The following is a 12,981-nucleotide window of genomic DNA, read 5'->3' on the forward strand; positions in this document are numbered from 1 at the left end:
CATAGAAAAATTACAACTTTTCGTAGCATAAAAATGAAATTAGGAAGAGTGAAATATTTCAAACAATTGGAAAAAGATGGCTCCAAGAAATTTTCTGGAATGTATTTACAGCCAAACTAAAGGGTGTGGTCGCAAAATTTTCTGGGAAACCTTTTTTGATGTCTTGCCCCACGGCTTGTGATAACTATTAAATGCGTAGCCTTTTTTACTGTCAACAAGATGTTTCCATTATATTCTGTCAAAGCGGGCAAGATTCTTGACTTTTACGTTGTCTTCGATCTTCTCAAAAAAGAAGGCATTCACGATTTGATTGACGGATCAATATATTTTTTTCATTCATTTTCAAAATATTTTTAGATTTGAAGATACTGTAAAGGGGAGTTCATGAAATATGTCGGCAACCATTTTTATAGTCATCGGCATTTTAATTTTTCCAACATTGTCGGCATATCGTGGTTTAGCTTCTAGCGCCACCCCTGTTTTAGAGTCATACCTGCTAGATAATTGTTACAATGGTGCACTTTTGGTGCTAAATTACGAGGAAATTTGAGCAAAATCAAATAAGCATTGGCAATAATCTCATTACCTCACACTGTAATCTTTTGTAATGTACTTTACATCACGGAACATAAATTTTCCACTCAACAATGATACTGAGAATGACCCTGTAAATAAAAATATCACTATAAAACATGAAATAACAATAAATGTATAGCATCTTGTGATTAAACATGCAATTTTATTTTACATACAATAGCTGTTTATTTCAAGACCTAGTAAAAGCAAAGTTAATTTAGCAGTGAAACTGATAATAAAAAGGTACATGCCTACTTGAAAATAAGAATCATCCTGGATGACAAATCTGTTAATTATTTTTGTTAGTATTATCCCAAAAAGTCTTGTATTAAAGAAGGTGATGTACAACAGCCAGACACTTGCACACAGCGACGCAAATAGAACAGCAACAAGTGCTGGATTATTGGCCAGGTCAAGTGGATTTTTAGATTCAGATGATGTAGCATTATTCTTTGCTGTTTGGTTCACTGCATTTTGACCAAGAATGGCAATGCCAGTGTTGAGCAGGATGATAAAAACCAGCCAACCATGCATTGTGTGGTTGTGTATCCTGTATAAAAAAGAACAAAATGACAGCAAGTGGATCGTGACAAACAAAACAAATATCAATAGTGTAAGCGATAATTTGGTGTATTTTCAAGTGTGCTGATGCTTTCACGAGATATTATTTCTGGTGAGAAGTTAATAAAATCATAATGTAATCAATATTTTTTCAAGTATACTGTAATAATCTGAAAGAGCGCCTGATCTAAATGAGTGCCCGCTCGAATAAGCGCCCTTCAGATTGCCAAAAAATTCAATGAGCACCTGGCTTAAACGAGCACCTCCTCTAACCAGAAGAGAGATCCTCATTTGGAAAATCGTAAGCTCTGTAGAGGGGTTCATTCAGATAGTTTGTAGGAATGGACGGAAAGAAAAGACAAATGTTAAGTTTTTTCGGTTTTGCTATATTTCATTATATTGCCAACTAAATCAAAACAAAGAGGGATAACCCTTGAAAAAAACAACATGGAAAACAGCCTAGAATGTCAAGCGACCCAATCAGGGGCGAAACTACCGGGGGGGTGTGGGGGGGTGTAGCACCCCCCCAATCCAAAAAATAGTCGATTTCGCAGGGCAATCGAAGATTTTGCAGGGCGCCAAGAACGGAACAGGTATGTAAGGAAAAGCTCCGTTATGCATTTTAGAGAACGAAACAGGTATGTAAGGAAATGCTCCGTTATGCATTTTAGAGAACGAAACAGGTATGTAAGGAAATGCTCCGTTATGCATTTTAGAGAACGGAACAGGTATGTAAGGAAAAGCTCCGTTATTTGCAATGCGAAAGCATTTCTTACCGAAAGTCATAGCCAATGGATGCAATGATTGATGCATATGTTTATGAGGGCAAGGTTGAGTCCATGCAAATTAATTTAAGTTGTAAATTATTTTCATGACAAGCACGGCGTCACTGGAGGGGAATAAGAGGCTGAAGGCCCTCACTTTGGTCAAGATCTGGAGGGGAATAAGAGGCTGAAGGCCCTCACTTATAATTGTTTCTATTACTTTTTAACAGTGCAGGAACTAAAAAACATAATAAATCGTTAAGATACCGATTTTGTTTCATCTAATTGCTAACTTTTTCACGTATATTTTTATTATTTTTCTTTTATTTGCATTAATTCAGTAAATCACTTTCTGTATCATTGCAATGTTTTAATTTTGGATGTGTAAACATGGCCTTCTCGATACAAGAAACTGCACATTTCTGTTCAGGAAATAAAATTCCCCCAATCAAAACAACATCTTTCTCTGTCATTCACAACTACGTGCAATCTGAAACGAAAGGTTGCCGTTCCTTTCCTTCCTCAGCGTCTAATACTAGAGTTTTAGCATGACATCCCCCTACCTATTTTTCCCAATAAACAATAATATTTTCAATAAACAATCAGTTCTTTTAGCACAATAGTATTTTGCTAAATTTTTGTCTGAAAGATGCTTTTTAGCCCTTTCACAAGGTATAATTTCAAAAATTTTCTTCACGTCGCACCCAACCATGGTGGGTCCTCCTATCTCACTAAACTTGATTCTTAGCCCCACTGGGCTAAATTTCGTTGCACTGTCTACATCATGTACCACTCCCCCCCCCCCCAATTAGCTGTTTTTTAGCTTGATTTTGCAAACCAACATTAAGTGAAGTGAATATATAAAAACAATTTACGCTCACGTAGAGAAATAGATATTTCATAGGCAATGAAGTTTCAAGTTTGTTTTTATTGCTTAGAAGTTTGTCCTTGGTAAAGACCAGTGTGCACTGGAAAAGCTTTCACTAGTAACCTATAGACAAACCGTTGCTACAAGGTCTGCAGGGCACCACTCAGTTTTGCAGGGCAGAAACCCTTTTCACCCCCCCCCCCAAACCTATTGGCCAAGTTATGCCCCTGGACCCAATCTCAGAAAGGATAAAGAATGAAGAGCTACATTCTTAAATTCAAGTTAGAGACAGTGTACTACGTCAAGCTACATCATAATCGTTGAAGGACCACAAGATGATTAGATGGAATGAAGAAGACAATGAAGACTGCTCAAATTCCATTACAATACCTACAGGCATCAGGTACATCACCTTTAAGACAGGCTAAAGCACAAAATTATTCATTTTTTCAAAAACAAGGCCTGATTTTTCGAAAATTATCTGCTTAGATCCAGATGTGAGGCTATAAGTTTTGTTTCATCTGCCAAGTGTTTTCTCGGCTACCACAGGTCTATCATTGCATTACAGACACTGTGTGGAATTCTGTGAATTACGGATGAAAAGGTCACGCAAGTATTCTAGAGTCAACTCATGCAAGGATTAAAAACCATCGATATAGTTTCACAACCTATTAATCAAGCAGTGGTTTTCCATCCAAGCTCTTGGATAATAAGTTGCCTGCAAGGGCATCAAAACTGCTGTTTGTTATAATCATAGCAGCTCAATATTTGAGTTTGGTACCTGGTTAATTTCCACTGAGCCAAACAGCCCCAAACAGAGTGGCAACATCAGAAGATGGACTCCACCTGTGTAAATGGCCTCAAAGATTTCCTTTGGTAGGAAAGAGTTTCAAAACCTGGATAGCTATGGAGACGTCAATGAAATCAGCCCTATTATTCTCTTTCCTGTCAAGAGAGCTGTCAATCTGTTCACCAAGTTACTTTGAATTACTGACTTTATCAATATCATTGTTATAAATTTTAATATGCAAATTGTCATTTTGACCTTGGAGAATTTTATGTTTTTGTTTAGTAGTAGGAGCATGGAATGAGTTTTTGCAACATTAAAGGTAAGTTTGTTGCTCTACATCCTAGTGTCCAAATTTTATAAGGTCACTATTTATACACTCATTTTTTTCATATTTAAGAAACAGGTTATCAGAAATGGTAGGCTCAATTTTTCAAAAGTTGAGAAACAACCCTACCAAATTTGAAAAAAGCTGAAAAACTTTTATAATTTTCAGTTTTAATTTTCCGAGTTTTTTCGAATTTTTTGAAACAGTCTCGACATTGAGCATCACTGTATATTGCAATACTTCACTTGAAATGCAGTTTGCATTCATTCTCAGTAATTGCACACTCAAGAAGTTTACATTTAAAAATTTGTTTTGACTTCAACTTGACATTGATGAAGTTCAATGAGCTTAACTGTTTACAGATCTAAACAGAGTTAGTCATTTTAGGAAAACAAAATTCCTTGATCAGTTTTGTTAGTTTATCTTTGAATATGAGTGAACTATTTACTTTACCTTGGAAGCATGTTAAAAAATTCATTACCTGAAAAATTTGAGAAACATGTCAGAAACTTTTGATAGCAAAATGGCCAGAAAATTTAAGTAACTACCTACCACCACCAGGCCTTAGTTTCTTATAAACAAATATGTGTAGCTTCACTCAGCTGAGTGATGTCAGAGAGTAAGTAGCACAATTTGACATCATCAGCATACAAGGACACAACAAAATTTTGGATGGCCTGTGGAGATCATTGTCATATGTCCACTGTTCCAGAATTCCATTGACCTGACAGAGCTGGTGGCAGCTAAAAAGGTATATGATTTGAATCAGGAAAGTTCCCAGTGTCTAATACTATTATGTGCAAGCTTTTGGCAGAGAATTTCATGGTCTATAGTGTCAAAAGCCTTTTTGAAATCAATGAATACAAGTCCCACAAACCTCCCACAATCAACCATCTGTACCTATTGCTAGTATTTTCAGTAGTACAGCTATTGCTTGTTGTCATAAAGTAGTACAGCTGATCAGAAACTTGCCTTAGGATGACAAGTAGGACTGATATTGGGTGATAGTTGGATTTTTTGGCCTATCTTAGACCTTAAAAATTGGTGCTACTGTAGCCACTTTACAAGAGTCTGGAAACTGGCTTGTTTTAATTGATGTGCTAAACAGGAAAGCCCTAGAGTTTTCATTGTAAAACAGACAAGCTTCAGAGAGTAGCTAGATATGAAAAGATAGTCAAATGTTTAACAAATGTCAAAGGTTTTATCAACTAATTGCTGCTAGATCTTCTGAGGATCTTTCTTAGGTGAATCTTTTATCAAAAACCAGAGAAGCCATAGCATTTTAAATTACTTTTGGGTCTGGATTTTGAGAAGGCCCTGGAAGAGTGAGGATTCAGCTGGCAGCAGAAACATCGTTTTTATCCATAGTTGTGTGACATGGAGAATTGTCTCGATTAAAGAAAAAAAGCTGATTCATATAATTAATAAATTATAAAAATTTTTCTGGCACTTTTGGGGTTTTTTTGGAAGATGGCAACATAATATGCGGCGTTCAAAAAATACTCTGGAAGAACAAGATGGCAACACCATTAGGCCTAAGATGTGAAGTTATATCAACAATAAATGCAGTAAAAAAGAGAGCCTGCGTGCTAGTATACAATGTCCTGCAGAACAATGTCTGTCATGCTTTAAACCAATACTTTATTTGTCAAGAACATTGCAAGAACACAAGGAACAATCATTGTAGTGTATGTCTTCCACGGATAAGAACTGAATACGCGAGAAAAGGTTTCTATTACATGGGTGTAAAGACTTTTAATGAGCTACCACTGAGTGCAAGGACGTCTGACAATGCATCTGATTTTATGAAAATTATGAACACAATTTATACATAAGATTTTAAATTTATATACTACAAAATTGATTTTTTGAGACCTGCAGGTTGTAACATATTTATATATCTTCTTTTTAAGCACCTTTCTTTTTACAGGACAAACATTGATAACAGCAATTTTGTAATTGTTGAAATTTATTATTATTATTAACCCTAGCCCATCACTGAAATTCCTCCATTTTCTTACATTTGGCTGAAAGAAGTTATGATTATTTCCTTTTCCAGTTGTTTTTTTCAAATTGAGAAGGCTTCAGAGTTATTTTTGAACTAAATCTACACTTGATATTATTGCCCTGGTCGGCAACATGTCATTTCTTTATAACTTTAACTCTGTTTTGCCTGTGAGTGTGAATATTTGCTGAAAAATCAAGTTTTCCTCTTAGGACACAATTTATAATTCCATATTTCAATAAAGTATGCTTAATTTAGTTTTTGAGCCAATTTTGGTCACAAAACTTCAAAAGTTACTCGCTATTCTTACTCTTTTAAAATTGACAAACAAGTTTCTTTGCAAACCCTGCTATAATTCTTTGTTCCTATAAGAAAACTTTTTTCTCCTGCCTGTTCTCAACTTTTTCTCCAGTAAACTGCTTTTTTACATAAGTTGCAAATTCTTTAGGTAGTAGACTTCATGTAGCCCACTTGCTGTGCAATTTCATTATATGAATGACCTGCCTGGCGTAAAAACTTTATGACCATTTGCTTAGCTTCATCCATATTTTGTGATGAATATCCCAGTAAACTTGCATTATCCCAGTAAACTTTCTCCAAACAAAATTGTTGCTTGTTTACATATTTATTTTGCTTATTTCCTGACGCCAGCGTTTTATTTTGCCACCAAAATTTGATCTTACTTTTTCACTAACATGGCATTTGTAAGAATTAGGCGCAAAATTTTGCCCCACCGAATACTTTTGGGAGGGGAGTGTACTGCATACATACATACATACATACATGCATACATACATACAACTTCAACGAAAATATCGGTAATCTCCGCCATATTCTTAGTATCTCGAAATTTCTTGAATTTACTTTTGCAAAAATTCAGAGAATTTGATTAAAAAATATCGCAATATTTTAGCTGATCTGACTTTCCACTGAAAAAAACTTTGCACGCCAGACTTGTGAAGCAGCTGCAGCTCTTTCATTGTCACTTTATCATCATAGCCTACATAACATACTTAGGCCATCATATCAAACACTGTCAAACAAAAGTTTAGTCTAAAATTTTATTTCTCGATGATGAGAGTTACATTCAGAAGAGCTTTATTCTAGCTATTTTCAAGCATACCTCAACGAGGAAACATCTTTTACCACTGATCACCACATTTTCTGCATCGAATTAGCCCTTGACATCGGACACCAACTTTCTTGTCGCCCATTATTGTTGGTTTCTAAACAGGATCGATTACTGAAAACGAGTCTCCGTGTGCGGGAAGGGTTATATCAACTCCCCCCCCCCCCCCAGGGGATGACTGCTGTGTGAATGGTCCGTCAGACGGTTGCGATGTTCTTCAAATGTATGAACGGCTATAAAGTAACAGGTTCGGTAGATGACGTTACATGCTTGAGGTTAAACAATAAGAGAGAAAACGCCACCAAAAAATATAGCAAATTCTCACTTTTGTTCATATCACTGCCACAATTTCACAGTATTTTTGTTTCTTTTTATTAAAATTTTCTTTCCTAATCTTAAGTAAGATTTAACACTCTCTTACCATGGAACCGTTAGTGCCTAAGGCCAAAGGTGTAGAAGTTCCATGCTCAATTTCAATAACTCTCTGGTTGTATATTCGCTTCTTCTCGTTTTAAACCATACGCTGGGGCGATGACGTAGACATTTTTTGTGCCCAAATTCACTTTCGTTAAATAGATCATTATGCAAGTCAGAAGATATGCAATTTTTTGCCACCAACCATGGAGCGGCCTTTACTAAACCTTTTTACAATACCTCCCCCCTCCTAACCCTACCTCCCTCAATAGTGACGTCCCTGATTATGTTTGTTGTTCAGTTTGATGAACGATACTTAAAATGACTGTTAGATTTTACAAAAAAACACATACCCTGTTTGTAAATTCTCTATCACGTCCTGTCAGAAATTGACTCCCCCTCCTAATACCCTCATTTGAAGGTCATTTGGTACGCCACTGATAGATATAGATCGGCGCGCTTCCAAACACTTGTACTTTACAGCACATCTCCGAAGCCGAAACTTTGAACATTTTTTTGAAGATAACTAATTAGGAGCGTCGTTTTGACCATTTGCCGCCACCTAGCCTGTGCTCCAGACCCTTAACTTGAAGTTAGGGGTCTGGGACACAGGCTACCGCCCCCTGTGATATCTTCCCAGCATATCACTGTTAAAATGTAGACAGAACATAAGGATAGTATAATAGCAGAGTTCAGAATTTACCTTAACCTAGTCCTTAACTCTGGTCAAAAATTTTCCCTGTCGAAACTTTCCTCAAAAATTTCAGGCAATCACGTGAATTAAGCTGAATCTCCAATAGAAAAACCTTTTTGCGTATCGTATTAAAATATATAGATATGTTTGAATTTCAGTGCTATTTCCAGTACAAATTTTAGACACGTGAATTGAATGATGGATAGCGGCTGTATTTAGTGGAAAAAATATTATTTTATTGGTGTTAAAAAGAATCGTTTTACCAGGAAGAGAAGGTTCTGGGTACGAAAACTATTATCAGATCGAAAATCTAAAAGAGAGTTTTATCTTCTTGTGCAAGATATGCTTTTGCACGACCAAGAGTACTTCTTTAGATACTTCGGGATGACTCTACATCAGTTTTAAGTTCTACTTGCAAAGGGAATTGTTCTTGTGAAATACTTTGTTACTCTGAGATATCTGGCAATACGTGTCTTCGATAGAACTTTAGCCGCCATCTTGTTTGCATTATCAATGCCCAGAAATACAAAAGTGAATTTATTGTTTTATGGCTTGATACGGCGTAGTACATAAAAAAGTAGGATCCAATTCAACTTTGTTTGTGTGCATATGCACGTTTTTGAGATACGCGTATTTCAAAAATTCACTAGAAACACGCATGCGCGGCTGTACGATCCGTGTCGATACGTGTAGAACTTTGCTCATTGGAAATCCGGCTTTAGGGCGTGACTAGCGAGTAGCTAGGGCATAACGGTTGACAGACGCTGTTAATCGAGACAAAATTATGTTTGGGTTGATGGTGATATTCGAATTCGATAAAATTTTGCTAGAATAACATTCAAAACATTACAGCTCAAGAAAAGTATTTATTTGTTAATGTCAAATAATAAAATCGATATAAACATGATATAATATAAATTGAAAATTTCAAAACCATGGAATACGAACAGCACTGATTTTTGGGAAAAGATAGAAACGGTAACCTTTCGTTTCAGATTGCACATAGTTGTGAATGACAGAGAAAGATGTTGTTTTGATTGGGATAATTTTATATCCTGAGCAGAAATATGCAGTTTCTTGTTTCGAGAAGGCCATGTTTACACATCCAGAATGAAAATTTTTTAATGATATAGAAAGTGATTTACTGAAAGTGAAATATTTCTGAATAAGTTAGTAATTAGATAAAACAAAAACCCCGGACCAAAGTTTTTCATAGAAAAATGAGAATGAAAAACAGTAAAGAATGCCATCCATCCAACCAACCAAGATGGCGAAGCAAGGTATGTTAAAATGAGCAACAGTAACTTAGTCATGCAAAGAGATGAATTATATTTCTTGGAAATATCCCCCTTTCTTTTAAATTTAGTAGGTGCGAATGGTGGGCACCACAGTATCTCATTCTACGCTGTGCGCTGACGGGGGTATTAAATTATTGGAGAGATTCTCTAACTGAATTGAATTGCTCAACTCGTTTGCCTATTGGAATGAAAATCAGCAAATTTCCTGAATCACGAATAACAGATTGACAGATGTCAAAATGCAGAATGCCGAATCACGGATTAGCGGTTTCCAGAATGGCGTAATGACGAATGGCCGAATGATAAAATGGTGGAAAATGGAATGGTGGATGCATGATTGCGAACCATGAAATGACTGGTTACAGAATGATAGATAAACGAATGACAAAATGATGTTTTACGGCGAAAATAGAGATGTGGAAATCACAAATTGAAGTATGACACATTAACGAATTACGGAATAGTATCTGAAATTTGCCAAATGCGTGAATGCAAAATTCGGGATTAAGCATTTGCTGGATTCATGAAATGCATTTCATACATTCCAGATTTCGAAAACTGATTTTTGTCATATATGACACCCCATAGACTGGCCACAGGGCTAAATTACCAACGGGATACTCGAAATTCCATTCCAGTCACCCTGTGCCTCAAAAATGAAGAAAGGCACAGCCACGAAGTACAAGTGTAGAGTAAGACAAGAAATGCCTTTGAATCAAGCATATAATCAATCTTTCTTATTTTAAAAATTGTTACCTTGGGTAATTTGGGATCCTGTCCAGCAGGACAAGCAGAACCTTTGGCTTCGCCAGTGAATAAAACTACAATTACAAATCTCACTATTACGTAGGTAATTTTCAACTGGCCAGCCTGTTTTCACTAATAACACTATTAAAATCGTAGTAATGAGAAGAAAAAAACGTTAATTTTAATATTCAGTTGAAATTTTGCTTTCATAGGCAAAAAATTGGCAAAAAGTTTAAGGTCATTGCTTCGTTGATGTTGAATTTCAATATTCAGATGAAATATTGCTTTCATTGGCAGAAAATTGGCAAACAGTTTGAAGTTCCTTGCTTCGTTGATGTTGAATTGTAATATTTATATGAAATAGATAAGTGACATAGGAGTCATCATGATTGGGTCTGATGCAAAGAAAAGTTTTGAAATTGAGCCTTCTGTAATGACTAAAAATGCATTTCCCAGATTGAAATTTAACAAATTACTATACCGCTTAGAATCGACCATTTCACAATTCGATTACTGACTTTTAGAAACTTTTTTGAAAGGGGACGAGCCATGCTAAAACTCAAGTGACAAACGTTGGGGAAAGAAAAAAGGGAAACCTTTGGTTCAGAGTGCACATCTATGTAAATAGAAAAAGCTAATGAATTGATTGAGAAAGTTTTACTTCCTGAACAGAAATGTGCATCTTCCTTGTCTCGAGAACTTTATGTAGGCCATATTTACACATCCAAAATGCAGACATTGCAATGATACAGAATATTTTCTATTGAATTGATGCAAATAATAGAGAAATGATAGAAATATACCCAGGCACGTAAATAGTAGGGGGCGTGGGGGCGTGACGCCCCCCAAAGATTTGAAAATTCCATTGCAGTTGGAAAACTTAAAAATTCACTTGGAATTTTTTCTAACTATTGGGACTAAATATGTGAATTTTATAGCTTAGGATTTTAGGATTTTAAATGTAAAAATCTTAGACCTTATAAGAATTCTGGAGCAGGCACATCTTCTAATCGTTTTTAATTGTGAAGCCCGGTCTCCACTGGATCTCAAATGGCACCATTGCATCGTTTGTTTCCTTTAACAGGGGAATTAAATTATTTTGAACAGGCAAGGTGAATTTCTGGATAAGAAGTTTAAATTTAACCATCAGTACCTGACGTTTTGAGAAATCATTCCCTGTATTGATCAGAACAATTGAAAGTGGGAATTTTCCAAGAAACAACGAGTAGCCAATTCAGTTGAAAACATTAAAAATCTTTCATTGCTAGAAATTCTCAACGCTTCTTAACGGGTGTATGCTAAGCTCCCCCTGCACTTTGCAGACCTCCTTGAATCTTATCATAAATTGCTATGGTGAAGCTAATGAGAAGCCACAAAACATTGATCAAAGAAGCTGCAGCAGAAGTATTCGATCAAAGAAGAGTGCTTTATTTTACGAATCGGGCATATGCACTTGTCCTCAGATCACCCTTTTCTGTTCCAAGTAAAAAAGGACATTAAGCCCTTTGAAAAATTTAACTAATTTAACTTTAATTTAACTTAAAATTAAAATTATACATATAACTGATCTGCAGCAAATAGCTTTAAGATGGGCAAAGCAGAAAATGAACAGAATTTCTGTTAATTGACTTGAAAGAATATTACTTTTTTTCATTAAACATATCCAAGGTCTAGACTGGTATAACTTTGATGTTGCTTTATATCTTACGAAAAGATTAAATGTTCGGTAAAGGTAAGGTTGGAATTTTCTACCTTCCACGACCCCCCAAAATTAGCCATTTGTTTACGTCCCTGAATATACCTAATAAGTTAGTAAATAGATCAAATACAATCAGGGACGCCGGAGAGGGGGGCAGGGGGAGCAAGCGCCCCTCCTGCATTTTAGTTGGGGGAGCAGGGGGAGCAAGAGTGCCCTTTATAGAAGAATTTTTGACTTTTTTACCAATGCTTGACCTGGCCCTAAAGGCCTTTTTGAAGCCTGTCAACATTAATTTTTTATTTTGCATGTTAAGTTCAAATTACGAAAACAAACTGCAATGCCATGAAGTACACAGGATGATTAAATTTTACAAAACAGTGCCACTTAGTTCATCTACCTGCAAGCGCAGTTTCAGTGCCATGCGCAGACTCAAGACGTGATTAAGGGTCAAAGCAAAAGCAAACCATTTGAATGACATTATGTTTGCACATATTCAAAAAACAGATTTTGACAAATTGGACATTAATTTGGTAGCAAAGAAGTTTCAACAGAGAAACGACCAGAGGAAGGACTATTTTGGCAAATGAACCCCGCTATAGACTTTGCGGATTTGTTTTTTCCGTTCAGTTGAAGGTAAAATTATCTGGGATTTACAAAATGATAAAATTGAATTAAATGATTTAACTTAAAAATTGTTTGGTAGAATTCCATTAATTTGGCTGGCGCCAACAATATTATTCTTATATTATTTTAACGTATCATTGAAGTTTGTATTACGCCCATAAAGTTTTTGTTGTTCATGATGATGATGATGATGATGATGATAAAGATGTAATGATGCAAAAATGCCCCCTTGCAACACACAGCCCCCCTTGCCTTTTATTTCTTCCGGCGTGCCTGAATACAATCAAGCAGTATATAAACAGTTTGCTCTTTTTTTATTTCATACTTTGTTTAACAACCTCAGATGGCAAAAATCATCAATTTGAGGGGTCCAATTTGAGAATTTACGGTAGCAGTGGGAGCTTATTCGAGGGGTGCTTTTTCGAGGGGGCAATTCGAGGATTTACGGTAATTAGTTTGAACTAGCACTAGCGGAGCAGAGCATAGC

At 35.9% G+C, this 12,981-nt stretch overlaps 1 protein-coding gene across 5 annotated transcripts in view; it reads right to left on the reverse strand.

Moving 5' to 3' along the window:
• LOC135686323 (bridge-like lipid transfer protein family member 1) overlaps positions 1–7,185 on the reverse strand; it is a 48,401-nt gene extending 41,216 nt beyond the window's left edge. For 3 of the 5 annotated variants that reach the window (XM_089108756.1, XM_089108755.1, XM_089108752.1), the window contains exons 1-3: positions 7,013–7,184; positions 828–1,126; positions 587–665 (exon numbers count right to left, since the gene is read on the reverse strand). In XM_089108756.1, coding sequence (XP_088964882.1) covers positions 587–665; positions 828–1,110 — 362 coding nt within the window. In that variant the 5' untranslated portion in view covers positions 1,111–1,126; positions 7,013–7,184. Of the gene's footprint in view, positions 1–586; positions 666–827; positions 1,127–4,436; positions 4,628–7,012 lie in introns of all 5 variants that reach the window. The other 2 variants (XM_089108753.1, XM_089108754.1) reach the window with 2 other exon arrangements.
• Between the last annotated feature and the right edge of the window lie 5,796 nt (positions 7,186–12,981).

Source organism: Rhopilema esculentum, chromosome 6 (genome assembly GCF_057945365.1).
Source record: "Rhopilema esculentum isolate cy_ngs chromosome 6, ASM5794536v1, whole genome shotgun sequence".
Lineage (NCBI taxonomy): Eukaryota > Metazoa > Cnidaria > Scyphozoa > Rhizostomeae > Rhizostomatidae > Rhopilema > Rhopilema esculentum.